The 13490-nt window shown below is 36.3% G+C and overlaps 1 protein-coding gene across 1 annotated transcript in view; it reads left to right on the top strand.

Moving 5' to 3' along the window:
- Positions 1–13490, top strand: part of DUS2 (dihydrouridine synthase 2) — a 28485-nt gene that overhangs the window by 2292 nt on the left and 12703 nt on the right. The window contains exons 3-8 of the mRNA XM_075715097.1: positions 1547–1592; positions 3124–3215; positions 4125–4168; positions 4971–5031; positions 8656–8703; positions 11236–11301. Of these exons, the coding sequence (XP_075571212.1) occupies positions 1547–1592; positions 3124–3215; positions 4125–4168; positions 4971–5031; positions 8656–8703; positions 11236–11301 (357 nt within the window). The remainder of the gene's footprint in view (positions 1–1546; positions 1593–3123; positions 3216–4124; positions 4169–4970; positions 5032–8655; positions 8704–11235; positions 11302–13490) is intronic.

Raw genomic sequence — 13490 nt, 5'->3', positions numbered from 1 at the left:
TATGAATTATGGCCTTTCTGCTTTACATGGGATTCAGTGAGAATATATATTTTTTTTCATTCTCTCTGAGGCTAACTGTAGATCATGTATAGAGAAATCACAAGCATAGAGTTACAGAATCTGGAAGTCTTAAGCACTAAAAGCAAGTCAGGCTTCAGACAGCCTTTGTACTTTTCCATTATCTTTTATACTTCTTAGTAGCAGCAAAGAACCTTGTTACTGAGCAGCTACTGGATTTCACTAACCACAGATTTGATAGGGATGTTGTATAGGAAATTAGTGGAAGATAGTAATGCAAAAAAAAAAAAACCACCCCAAACAAAAAACAACAAAACAAAAACCACAGCAAGCTACACACATAAAGGTACTGCTTTGCTTACTACTGAAGTCACAGGGTATGAGAAGTTCTTTAATCCAGCACTATAAACTGTATAGCTAAAGCAGTTTTTCCTTCACACACACTTTTTGCCACAATCCAGAGAAACAGTACCTCAAAAGCAGAGACCCTCAAACTTACTTAACAAATTGGAGTACATAAAAAACTTGTAGTGTTAAAGTTATTTCTGTAGCCAAAAACATGTTTTACTTTTCCTCACCTCAAAAAGAAGGTCTCCTATGGTATAATACAAGCAGATTGAGATTAGTTTAATTTATTGCTTGTTTATCCCTTACCTGTAAATCAGCACATCTTAAACCTTGTCTTATTTGCTAAAACAAAGTATCTATAGTAGACTAAACTTCTTCAGGTAACTAACACTGTAGCACAGCAGTGGGGTTTTTCCTCCATTTATATAACAGCTGGGTTAATGTCTGCATATTTATTTCAGCAGCTAACAAGTTGTACTGGCTCAAGCTGTAGTCCTTTGTCAATTAAAGGCAGTCAGTTTGTCTTAAAGCTCACCTGTAATCAAGTTGATGAGATACATATGAGAAAAGGACTCAGATGGTGTCCTTAATAAATTGAATTGCATAAATCTGCAGTTAAGCTAATATATGTAACTTGAAGTTTTGGGTTTCTTCTAAAAGCCACAAATTCTAGAAGAATGGTGATTGTATATTAGGTTTGCAAGTAAAGATCAACACAGAGCTTCATTTTGCATTTTAACTAATGTAGAGAACCATTAAAACTCAGGATTAAGGTAAAGAAGTCTTAAAGCCTAATACTACTGTTTTGTTCACCTATGTGTTTGGCCAGTACAAATCTACATTGATTCTTGAGGTGGTCTGTTGCTATAGCATTAAGTTATTTTCTCTTTCCACTCTAGGTGGTTCATTCTGCTTTGTTTCCAGCTTGCTAGATAGGTATTTGGACAAAATGGTTCTTATAGAACCGTGTAAATCTACCATATTCTTACATTCATATGTTCTGTTCGTATTTTGAAACTTCATTTGAGAGTGTTGTGTAGTTCAACTCTTGCTTTCATTTGCATTCTTTTTCTATATTTGGTATCTTTAGGTAGTTATTCTCACTTAATAAAATGGGCAACTGTTTAGAGCTGGGTGGCTCACTTCAACTCACTGAGGTATTTTTATTCTTTCTTTTCAGGAACTGATTGACATAAAGATGCTGCAGTGTAAGAGGGTTATAAATGGCAAGTATATAATTTATTTTAATATCTGTAAGCATCCTTTTTTCTAGTTAAAAGATAATTATTTCTCTGAAGTAATTTTATAGTGCTTGCATTGAGGTATCAGTGCATGTAATGTCTCTGAACAGTGTCTAGGGACTTAAAATAAGCTTTTGAAGCTCTACCTTACACCTGTCTGCTGCTCTACAGTTTTAAACTTTCAGTTTCTCTTCCTAAGGAATGTCAATAGTTCAGTTAGTGTCCCTCAGGAAAACCACAAATGTTTTTTGAGGATAGGGCTAATGTATTAGTAACTGACAGTTTGTTATTCTTTTTAGGCCCTAACAACAAGGTCTTTCAGCATGGTTGACTTAGCTTATTACAAGGATTTGATGAATTTTGTGTTAAACTCGTTGACAGAGGTCAGGTCACTGGGTGTGCAGGTATACGCCTTCTAAAGTGAAAGACTTTATAATTCTAGCTCCTGGAATTATGTCTTTCTCTTTTTATTAAGAAAAATGGAATCAGTGTTGGAAATACATTACTAATGTTTCAGCATCATGCTTCCTGGCAGCAGGTGAAAGAAGGGGCTAGCTGGAATAGACAGGACGTTAAAGTTTCAGTGCATTGTTTAAAATATTAAAGCTTTTAGTTTTATGTGGGTTAAAAAGATGGATAATAAAACTATAATTCAGATAACCCTCCTCAATTCTGTATCTACATACTGGCTTCAGAGTCTCATTCTCTACTGCCTTCATATGCTATTATAATAAAGAATAAACAGTAAAAAACTCTTGTTTTGCTTTGGGGTTTCTTGTTGTTTTTTTTTTTTCCCACCCCCGAAATTTTACATGTGTATGTGCTAATATAAAATCTAATTTCCTGAGCAAAACTACTAATATTTAGTTATAAAGCCTTTTAATTTTTCAAGAAAAGTTTGATAGTGTCCAAGAAACAAGTTCAAAGACAGTTTCCAGTCATGAGTCTTTATAAATGTTAGCTGTTTGTGACATAATAATATACACACCTTTTAGTCTACTGCAATAAGGAAGCAAGACATACAAGATTTCACTGTTTATCATTCTTTTATTAATTTGCGGTCCATGGGCTAGATTTGGCCTAACATGATTTTCATGGACAAGTTCTTAAAAAGATATCTATGAGACCTCCCCACCTGAGTGGCATGAGAAATAGTTGTTTATAGTGTCCCTGCTGGGGAACAGAAGTCCACTACAAATCTACTTTTCCCTCCTGCCCCTTCCCAATAATGGTACTGTCATGTTCATTCTGTCCGATTAATCATTAGACTTGTTCTGGTGCCGATGCTTGCTCAAGAAACAGGCTGGGGGGTGATTAAAGAATACTATGGAGGGAAACAGCAATGTGCAAGAAATGTACTGCAAAGACATATAGGAGGCAGGGTGCCATTAGTTCTGTTGTTCATGGAAGACTTATTTGATAGCATTTCATTTACAGACAAGTTATATAGTCATATGACCATGATTACACTTGTATATCATTTTTGTCTGTTTTATCTATTTCTCATTTCATACAGAAGTACTTGAAACAGTGGACTTTGTTGCACCTAATGAAAGAGTTGTTTTCAGAACTTGTGAAAGGGAGAGGCACCGTGTTGTCTTTCAAATGGTAAGAAACCAACCGCAGGTACTCTTCTGATAACAACACAGTTAAACAAGGTAGTGCTAGTAACAATCTCTAAAGCAGCTCTCCGTATTGCAGACTATCAATTTCTTGATGCTTCAGTGGATGTAAAATTTCACACCAAACGTGTTGCAGAATTTCTAATCTGTTGGTACACATGCAGTCAAGATGCTACATTATAAGCTCTCTGTACAGGTGTTTTCAGAAGAGGTGATTAAGATGGATTCTGTGCTCTATGACAGCAGCTTGGTTTTGTAATAGGTATCTGATATATTTCCAAACATATAGATACCAAAAATAAATTATGCTGATGTTTTATCACATGTTTAAGTCTTGCACTGTCCAGTAAACAGTCTCGCTGTTTACTGAGAGGAGTAGTGTGTGCATTAATGTAGCACAAATGAATTAAAGGCTTCTGGAGAGAAAAAGGTAGTAATTTGTTCTTTCAGACTACTCTGTGTAGGACAAGAGATGGTGGGAGTTGCGGGGAGGGACAAGTGTGGACTGCATTAGATATTGAAAAAGACCTTTTTCAGCGGTAATGATAGTCCTGGAATAGGTTGCTTGTAGAAGCTGTAGAATTTTTATTAGTGGAGCTTCTTAAGAACATGATAAATAAATATCTAATGGTGATCTAAGAACATTTGATACTGCTGTAAGTTAAGAGGGTGGACAGACCTCTCTGGATTCCTTTTTGTATCACCTTTTGTCTTCAGTGGCTTACTTAGTACGTGCTTTAGCTAAACGTTTTAGCTGTCCATTGTGCTGTGAATAGGTCTCTGTCACTTTGCAGTAAATGTTTAGCAAATACAGTTACACACATGTGCAGGTGAGCACTTTTATTTACAATTTGATGATATTTTATAATTATAATTCGTCTTGTTTTACCAACAGGGTTCAGCAGATGCTGAAAGAGCCCTGGCAGTAGCTAAGCTTGTGTAAGTCATCTTTTCTCACCCCCTTCCCACCATGGGTTTGTTTGGGTGTTTTTGTACAGAGGCGTGATCATGGAAGACAATTTTTTATGGTTGAGAGGACCAAGGTAGGACCAAGAAAAGTTCTGTAGGAGCTGCACAGTAAAGTGTAGCATCTCAAAAGGCCGGTGGTATAATTCTGTAACTGCAACTCCTATTTAAAATAATTCTTGCTCAAAACAGCAGCTGCATAAGTTCTGTACTGAGATTGATGGGTTTTTGCTAGTGCAGTGTGTCCTTGATCTCTCTACAGTATGAAATTTCCCTGGGTATTGCACAGCTGCAAGACAGACCAGTATGCCTGAAAATGTCTCCTATTGTTTCTGGTTTGAAGCCCGCAATAGAATTTTGTGCAGAAATGAAGAGTGTATCTCAAACCTTTTTAAAAGGTGTCTTCAAGCCTCCACTTGAAATAGATGGAAGTTTCAACAGGACTTGCTTTAGTGACAGTGGTGAATTTAGTGATGGATATACTTATATATACTTAATCCTATATAAACATGTTTAAGATGAGTATTTGCAGCTTCTGCACAGCACTGGTCATTGAAACTTGGGGGTAGACTGATCTTCAGACCACTGTTAAAATAAATATGTAACTTATGTAAGCAAGAAGCTAAAAATTCAGAAGTTCACATAAAAACTTAACCTTAAATACTCATTTAAACCTTAATGACGATGGAAGAAGTTTCCTGGAAAGATGTCTGTTTCCTGATTCATGTTCTAATATGCTGAAAAATATTTTAATTATTTCTTTCTTCCCTTTCAGAGAGAGTGATGTAGCTGGTATTGATATCAACATGGGATGCCCAAAAGAATATTCTACTAAGGCAAGTGGATTTTGATTACTCTTAAATAACCTTTCTCTTTCTTAGACGTGTGGAGTGCAGAATACCTGTTATGGTTTTCTGGACTGAAGAAATTCAAGTAATAAAATTTTCATGCAGATAAACTTGGGTATATTTTTTTGTGGTAAACAAAAGAGTCTTGAAGGTGTCATGGCCGTAATATGGTAAAATAATATAGTCTATTAGAAATCTCACTTAAGAATAGGTTTGTTCATGTAATTAAACATAGCATATCCTTAAGTGGGTAAGCATATATGAAGTTTATGAGCTCAGGTTAGCATGAACTTGGACCACTGAGTGAGTGGTGATTGTGTTTTTTGTCAAGACAACTACTGAATATTGAGAAAAATGTAGTGAGGTTGTTAAATTGTATTTTACAAAAAATAACACTGAAGTTATTTAGAATTCTGAAAATTCTGACAGGCTATGTTGTATATTGCACTTAAAAGTAAATTCTGTAAGGCAGGATAAGATAAAGTGGGTTGTTTTCTTTTGTTTTCCTGAGGTCACTAATTTGGTGGATGAGTGAAATATGTTCTTTCTAGCCTTAGAAAAGATAGGAATCACAGTTTGTCATCTGAGCAAGTAAATATTTGCAACTTAGCAATGCTGAGTTCAATTATTGGTCAGTTTTAAGTGGCAGGAGGATAGATCAGTTAAAACTTGATTTTATTTATTTATTTATTTATTTATTTTAGGTAAGCACATGCAATACTAAACCAGTCCTCTATCACAGGTGGCTAAAACAGAGTAGTCAAACTGTTTGCTAGCACTGTTAAGCCAGTTAGTGTATAGATGAAGTATCAGTGAATTAGAGCATGGAGTTCCATTTTGATGTCAGATGTTGATGCAGAATAGATAAGAGAAATTTTGCACTTATTGTCAAAGAAAAAGAACTTCAACTTGGAAGACTTAAAACATCGTTCCAGGGAAGAAGACTGTCTGTTGCATTTAAACTTTCTATCCTCCAGTCTTTGTAGTATTGGCGTTTTTAGCATTTGGAGCAAGTTCTCTGTCCTGTGAAGCTATAATGCTTTATCCTATCCCTTTAAACAGAAAAAACAATATATCCACATAGGCAGTACTTCATTTCCTAATTCCCTGTTACCCGTCTTTACGTCTGGAAGCTCTTTACTGGCCTTTTACTAAAGCAAGAGCACAGATGTAAATGGTAACCTGAAATCTGCCCTAATTCCTAGTACCAGCCTAAGCTTTTATAGAGCTCATATATTTTCTGTTGTCAAACCAAGTTGCCTGTGGACCAAGTAAAACTGGTTTTTTTCCCCCTCTCTGCTTTCACAGTAGGAAAAAACAGAATTCTGTGGGTTTATGTATCTGGCACATAAATATATGGCCAGTTGAAATGAGATATCTGGTGCATGAAAGCAATGTTGTTAAAACGGGGAATAGTAAAGGCCAAAGCTGACACTGCCAAACATGCCTATACCTTGCATGATGCCATGACACTGTACAGATTCTCTTCCACATAAGTATACCGTTCTCCTTTCTCAGTTTTTCAGCCAAGAGAAAAGAATGCTTTGTCTAAATGGATTTATTTTCCATTAATGGAACATGTCTTTTGATAAAACTACTTGAAAAGGAAAAGGGTTTATTTTAGACCATATGGCCTTAAAGAAATAAAAGGACAGACTACATCATGGAGTTTTGGAACAGAAGAACCAAAGGGCCCTAATGACTGTACATAGAGTATATAAGAGAGGGCTGATGTTTTTCCATCTCAAAGATTGCTTTTTCTTTGGAGCATGCGAGGTATGTAAAAATGTTGGACACCTTTCAGGTATCTAGTGTCTTCACTTTAACAGTTCATAGTGTTTCAGCCTAGATCTGATAATGGTCAATGTTGAAAGTACCAGGTGATGGTGCAAGAAGGGCATAGGATGGATCAATTTATAGGGTGATTTTCTGTTTCACTGCTTCTTAGTTTTGTAGGTTGGCTTGCACTCAGAAGAATTTAAGTAGTTATTCTTCAAATATATTCCATCTAACTTGTGAATGATTTTACTCACATACGTTTCTAGGGTTTTTCTGCTTTAATCCCATTAACTTTTTTGTTTCAATGATAACTTATGAAAATGACAAGTTGAGGTATGGTGAAAATAAATATTTCACATTCTTTTAAACTCAAATTTTCATTTCCCCTGTTCTGGAGCCTTTTTATTTATGTATTTAGGTTCTGTTGTTTCTGAACTTCCTCTGTTTTTCTGCCAGATGGCTTTTGAGATGAAGTGGTATTACCAAGGCACTGTAGTCATGTTAAGGACATGTCATTAAATTCGTAATGGTCTGATGATATTTCGAGTATTGTTTTCTTCAGCCTTTATTACTTCTGTATTATAACTAATTACATGGAAGACTATTTTATCTGTCCACAGAGTCATAATTAAGAACAAAACACCAAAACATCCACCCTGTACTAGGATGAAAGATCAAAAATTCAAATCATAGAATAGTTTGGGTTGGTCATCTAGGTCCAACCCCCCTCCAACGAGCAGGGACATCTTCCACTAGATCAGGTTGCTCAGAGCCCCGTCCAGCCTGACCTTGAGTGTTTCCAGGGATGGGGCCTCCACTGCCCCTCTGGGCAACCTGTGCCAGTGTTTCACCACCCTCATTGTAAAAAATTTCTTCCTTATATCTAGTCTAAATCCCCCCTCTTTTAGTTTAAAACCATTACTCCTTGTCCTGTTGCAACAGGTCCTGCTAAAAAGTCTGTCCCTATCTTTCTTATAAGTCCCCTTTAAGTACTGGAAGGCTGTAGTAAAGTCTTCCTTGAGCCTTCTCTTCTCCAGGCTGACCAACTCCAACTCTCAGTCCTTCCTCATAGGAGAGGTGCTTTCATTTTTGTGGCCCTTCTCTAGACCCGCTCCAACAGGTCCATGTCTTTCCTGTGCTGAGGGCTCCAGAGCTGGTCGCAGTACTCCGGGGGGGTGGGTCTTACCAGAGGGGAGTAGAGGGTCAGGATCACCTCCGTTGACCTGCTGGCCACAAATGCTGGTGAATGGTTATTCTCTGACAGTAGTTTTGGGTCAAAAAACTTCATACAATTTTGAACTTACTTCTTATGTCTACGTATTGGCCTCTAGATCTATGTATGCAGATGAGATAGTGCAGAAAGAACAGCTAAAATATTAAACTGTTTAAGTGTTCATAATTTGTCTTCAATACAGCCACTTAATTTGTCTTAGTGTTTTTCTAAATGTAGTGTGTAGACATAAACTACTGATATCAAGACCTCTCAAACATGGTGTATAATGTTAAAATGATAAATCTGTTCAGCTGTCACTTAATGAGTAGAAACCAGATGATTACAGTTGCTGAAAATGGCTTTTTGAAATCCTGTTTGCTCCATAAAGTAATGGGAGCAAGTTGATGGCCTGAATTAGTGCTTAATTATTCTCATACAATTCTAGGAAATGTATTTCACCAAAGTGTTCACTAATGCTCTTGCATTTTAGATTTTGCCATTTTCTCCTCCCCGCCCCGCCTTCTTCTTCTTAATATAACACTGTACTTTTGCTGTGGTCTGCTATTAGAGTTGAAAAATGTGTTTGCCTAGTGTGTAACAGTTTCTGTATATTTTCCTAGGGAGGTATGGGAGCAGCACTGCTATCTGATCCTGACAAAATAGAGTCTGTAAGTATCACCTTGTGGGTTTTGAACTGCCTTGGCAAGTATTATGTACTGTGCTCTACTGGAAGCAGGAATGAATGTCTAGAAGACAAATTTGTAAAAGCTGGGGTGGAATGATCAATTTTGAATACTGAAATTAAGGTTATGGCTAAATAATCCTGATTTAGTTCTCCTTGTCATTGTCTGGACTATAAAATTGCTACCTTCTTCCTTTTCAGTTTTAAAACTTTCACAATGCGGTGCTATATTTGAGGGACAAGTTTTATGTGCATATGTATTTAAATGTATATAAAACCCTATGTGACCCAGTATGAAAAAGGTTCATACATCTGCATGTATATATTCTTTTATATATATAAACCCCTGTATGAACCTATAGGAAAAAAGATATCTACATCTGTCTGTATGTAATACTGATAGATGATGTAACCTGTTGTTGTTGTTCCTCCCTCCCGCCCTGCCCCGGACTTCTAAGCTTCCTGAGATTAAACAGAGTCCAGACATTGTTCTGGGTTTCCAGGAACATTCTTAGCATATAGTTCTTCCATTTTCTTTCTGTTTAAAGATCTGATTCTTCATAGTTCAGTCAGTTGACTGTGAACTTTGTCCTGCTTCCCCTTAGCTTTTAGTTGCTCGCTATATCCTTCAGAGTTCCTGAGGGCAATTCTAGTTTACAGTTCACCTCTCACGAATAACTGAACTGTGGTACACAGTGTCAAATGTTTCAAGGTAGTTATTCTTTGTTTCTTGTACTGTCAAAAGGATGCAGATCTGGACAAAACAAAAATACCAAAAGCATTGCTTTACCTTTTTCCATGTGGCTTTTGAGTGTTCTTTGTTTTAAGGGTCTTTGATGTAGGTCAGTCACACAGACCAGACTTTCTTCACTCATCTGCATGACTCTTTCTGAATGATAGCCAGTCTCTTTCTGATCCCTGCAGTTCATGCCTTTTCCTTCTGTCTGAAATGGATGTTGAGTCAGTCTTTTGTTTGTAAGTCCTTCCTCTTACGATAACACCATTCAGCTGTTCAAAAATTTGGAATTGTTGTTTTCAATTTAAGATGTTAATAGGCAGCAAAGTCTTAGGCATGAAAATTACTCTTAGCCAACTGCAAAGGGACAAGTAAACTTGTAACATGCAAAAGACATCTGAAATTACAGCTCCATATCAAGCTTTCCATATGATTAAAAAGTGCAGGATTTGGTTCTCACATTGGAATCCTTAATGAGGCTGACACTGAAAATTTATGAGGTTTGCTTATGATGCTATTGTAAGAAAAATATTATAGTGATGATGTTTGGAAAATGGTGTCATTTCAGTTTGATTTATATGCAAAAAATAATATAAGTTAAAAGCACTAAAGAGAAGGGGATATTTAGACAATTTTCTTGGATCTTACTGTTATTTGAGAGAACACTGTTGAGGAAAGATACAAGTAGACAGTGCAAGGTGACACTAATTACTTGCCAGCTGTTCTAAGAACTTGAGTGCTAGCTGTAACACCTCATTTCTGTATTGGGAACGTAGTAAGTGCAGTAACATTAAACAAACTTCAAGTTTCATAGTATACACAACTCTGAAAGAAATGATTTACCTGCAGTTCCAGCCACTTTATACAAGGGAAGTATACTCAGAATAACATGCATGGTAATAGCTCAAAGAAAAAAAAAAAAAAAAGTTGAACACTAAGTATTTTTCTAAGAACAGTCAGGATCAGCTGGTTTCCACTCTTTTATTTAGAGAGCTATTGGGTTTCTCATACCATTTATTATGTAGTCATACAGTGATTTAAACATGTATAGGCCATTACATGGCCCTTTTAAGTATGCTTTGTTGGACTTAAATTCACCCTGTGAAAAGGAGATTCTTTCTGTAACTCAGTTCTTAAATGGTTAAACTAACTGCTGCTCATTTGTCTGCTTATTTTGAGTTTGTTTTAATGAATAAAATATGCTTTGTCTTAAGCATGGAATTCAGTTTACAGTTTTTGGTTTCTTTTAGAAGATTCAGCGATGATGTTGCTTGACATTTTCCTCTTATTTTTTTCCATTTGGAAGGCTTTCCTGTCTTTAAAAAAAAAAATCTCGTTTTAGGGGATACTTACATTTCGTTTTCATAAGAAACTCACAACTCGAATATAAGACTGTGAAAACAGTTGCATGAACATGAAAACCTTTGCACTTTATTTTGAAATGATCAGAGTTTACCGGTCACCTCATATTAAAAGCAGTGTTAAACTCCAGCAGCAGTTAATTGTTCTGTAAAAGTCCAGTTAAAATCAAAAAAGAAGTGGAAATAAAAATGGCTTAGACTAGAAATAGGTTTGTATTTTTTTTGGTTAAAATGATATAATCTATTACAGACTGCATATGTTTGTCTAGCATGTAATCCTCCATCTTTATAGAGGAACAGTAACTAGTGTTACATTGTTCTAATTTCTTTGTATCTTCAAGGGAGAAAGGAGGACAGCTTTATTATTGTCACCGTTGTGATCATGGTTTTGTCTTTTGTTTTTTTTTTTTTTTTCTTCCAGATATTGACTACCCTTGTGAAAGGGATTTGTAAACCAGTAACCTGCAAAATCCGCATTTTGCCCTCAGTAAGAACATAAATTATTACACTAAAGCTTTTAGTTGTTGTTTAATTCTGTGATTTAAAATCAATTAGAATATATGGCATTCTAATATATTGGCATTTTAGACCTGTTGTTGTGAAATAGCATTCGGAATTATAATTTCTGTTTGGGATGCTGTCATGACCTGAAGGGTTATCTGACCTGTGGGCGTACAGAGATGATCATTGTGAGTTCGTCGGATTCCATGGTATACAAGGACACACAGGCTTTTATCCTGTAAATTTCCCAACTTTATTACAGATTACCACAAATACCACAAAAATCCCTGCAGCAAATATACATATGATTGATAAAGCAAGATATAGATATATCTATCTCAAGCTATTACAAATTATTAGTAGCAACAATAAATAGTATTAACAGCAGTGATTAATATGGCAGCAATCAATTATAGCAACAATCAGTAACAGCAACAACAAAGTAGGTACGTACTATTACAAGTTACTACAAACTTATCACTAGTGAAGCAAACTTATCAATAATATAACAGCAGGTATACTTACTATAGATTACGATATATATGCATATATATATATGTATGTTCATAGTAATAATACCAGTATCAAGTGCATTAGATCTCAGAAGGGGGGCCAAACCATCGCAGACAGAAGAACAGACTCATCCTAGAAGGGGACCCAACCATTCCAGAAGTAGGAAGGCAAACTGAACCAACCCCAAAAGTAGGCCTAGAGGGGGACCAATAAAATAACAGACAGAGACTCACTCCAAAAATGATCTGTGTCATGGAGTTTGGAGTGAGCCAGGCATCCCTGGCAAGAGTCCAAGATCTCGTAGAAAGTTGTGCAGAGAATTCAACCTGTTTAGGAAAAGGAAAAGTATGTGAAGCATGGGAGGCTCTCAGAGAGAGGGAAGCTCAATTTTGGATAAAAATTAAGTCCTTTTTATGTCAGAGGCACAACAAGATGTAGGACACCACTCCTCGAGCAGCCAGTAGATGTTGTTAATCCCTATTTTTCACCTGGGTCAGCCAATAGATGATTGTTCTGTTCTTTCAGACCTTTTTTTTTTTTTTTCTCCAGACTGTTTTCCTGTGCTTGCGGTTAGAAAAGCCAATGGCAGTTACAGATTCATTCTTTCTCAGCATGTTTTCCCCCTTTTCCAGACTTTTTTACCTTTCAGATGATAAGTTGCTGATACCGTTCCTTGGGTTTGCACTTATCGCTGGTACCTCAGGATGTCACTGGTTTCTAGGTACGCAGCTGCACTTACCAGGGATGCTTCTGGTTCACAGGCCTAGTTCTCAGGCTAACGATTTCCAGGCTGGCAGGCATTTTCTCTCTCAGTATTTTTCAGAAGATATTTTCTTCTGTTCAGTAATTTTCCCCTCCCAGCCAGGTTGCCTTTCTGGCTGCTCACATCAGATGCCAAACTTTGTTTCTCCTCTCTTAATTTAAAAAGTCAAGAAAATACTAAATGTTAGATGTCAACACATGGTTTTATTCTGTTGAACGCCAACTGTGGATACTTCTATTAAAAAGTATTTTAGTTCATTTATTGTAACCCACTGAGTTAATCCCAAAGCTTTTGCTGGTGGATAAGCACTAGATGAAAATAAAAAGGAAAAATGCACTCTTATTTTAGAAGACGACTGCCAAATGTAGAATTGACTGAGAGTAATATCAGGTGTGCATAAGCACAGTGTGATGAACTTTGAATTTCTTGACAGTCTGCTTGAAGTTTAAACTTCAAGAGGGGAAGACCAAGCCGTAATGTTACTTCTCCAACTTCCAACATTCATGTTAAGAATGAAGATTTCACTAATGAAATTATGTTTACAAAAGAAACTGCCTGTGCTCTATAAACTACTCATATTCTACTCTGCAAGGAAATTTTGCATTACTTGACTCCTGATTTGCTGTATGTGCAATGACAGCAATAAATACTACAAATGATACCCCAATTAAAAACAGATTTTGCAGCCTTTTTAGAACTTGTTGATAGATTGATGCAGTGAAATTGCTAGCTTATACAAAGGGGTTCATAATCTTCCTTCTCAGAAGCAGCATCTTCATTGCAATTAGAATGACTTTGTCTGGATAGTTTCTTGGGTACAGTAATTAATTTCAAAGAAATTGTGGTAAGACTGTTATATTGCTAAAGCTGTTACATTTTGTTTTGTCTGCATTTTCCTA

This window comes from Pelecanus crispus, chromosome 8, assembly GCF_030463565.1.
Source record: "Pelecanus crispus isolate bPelCri1 chromosome 8, bPelCri1.pri, whole genome shotgun sequence".
Lineage (NCBI taxonomy): Eukaryota > Metazoa > Chordata > Aves > Pelecaniformes > Pelecanidae > Pelecanus > Pelecanus crispus.
Note: the sequence above shows the minus strand (reverse complement) of the source record. Positions and strands in the feature narration are given on the sequence as shown.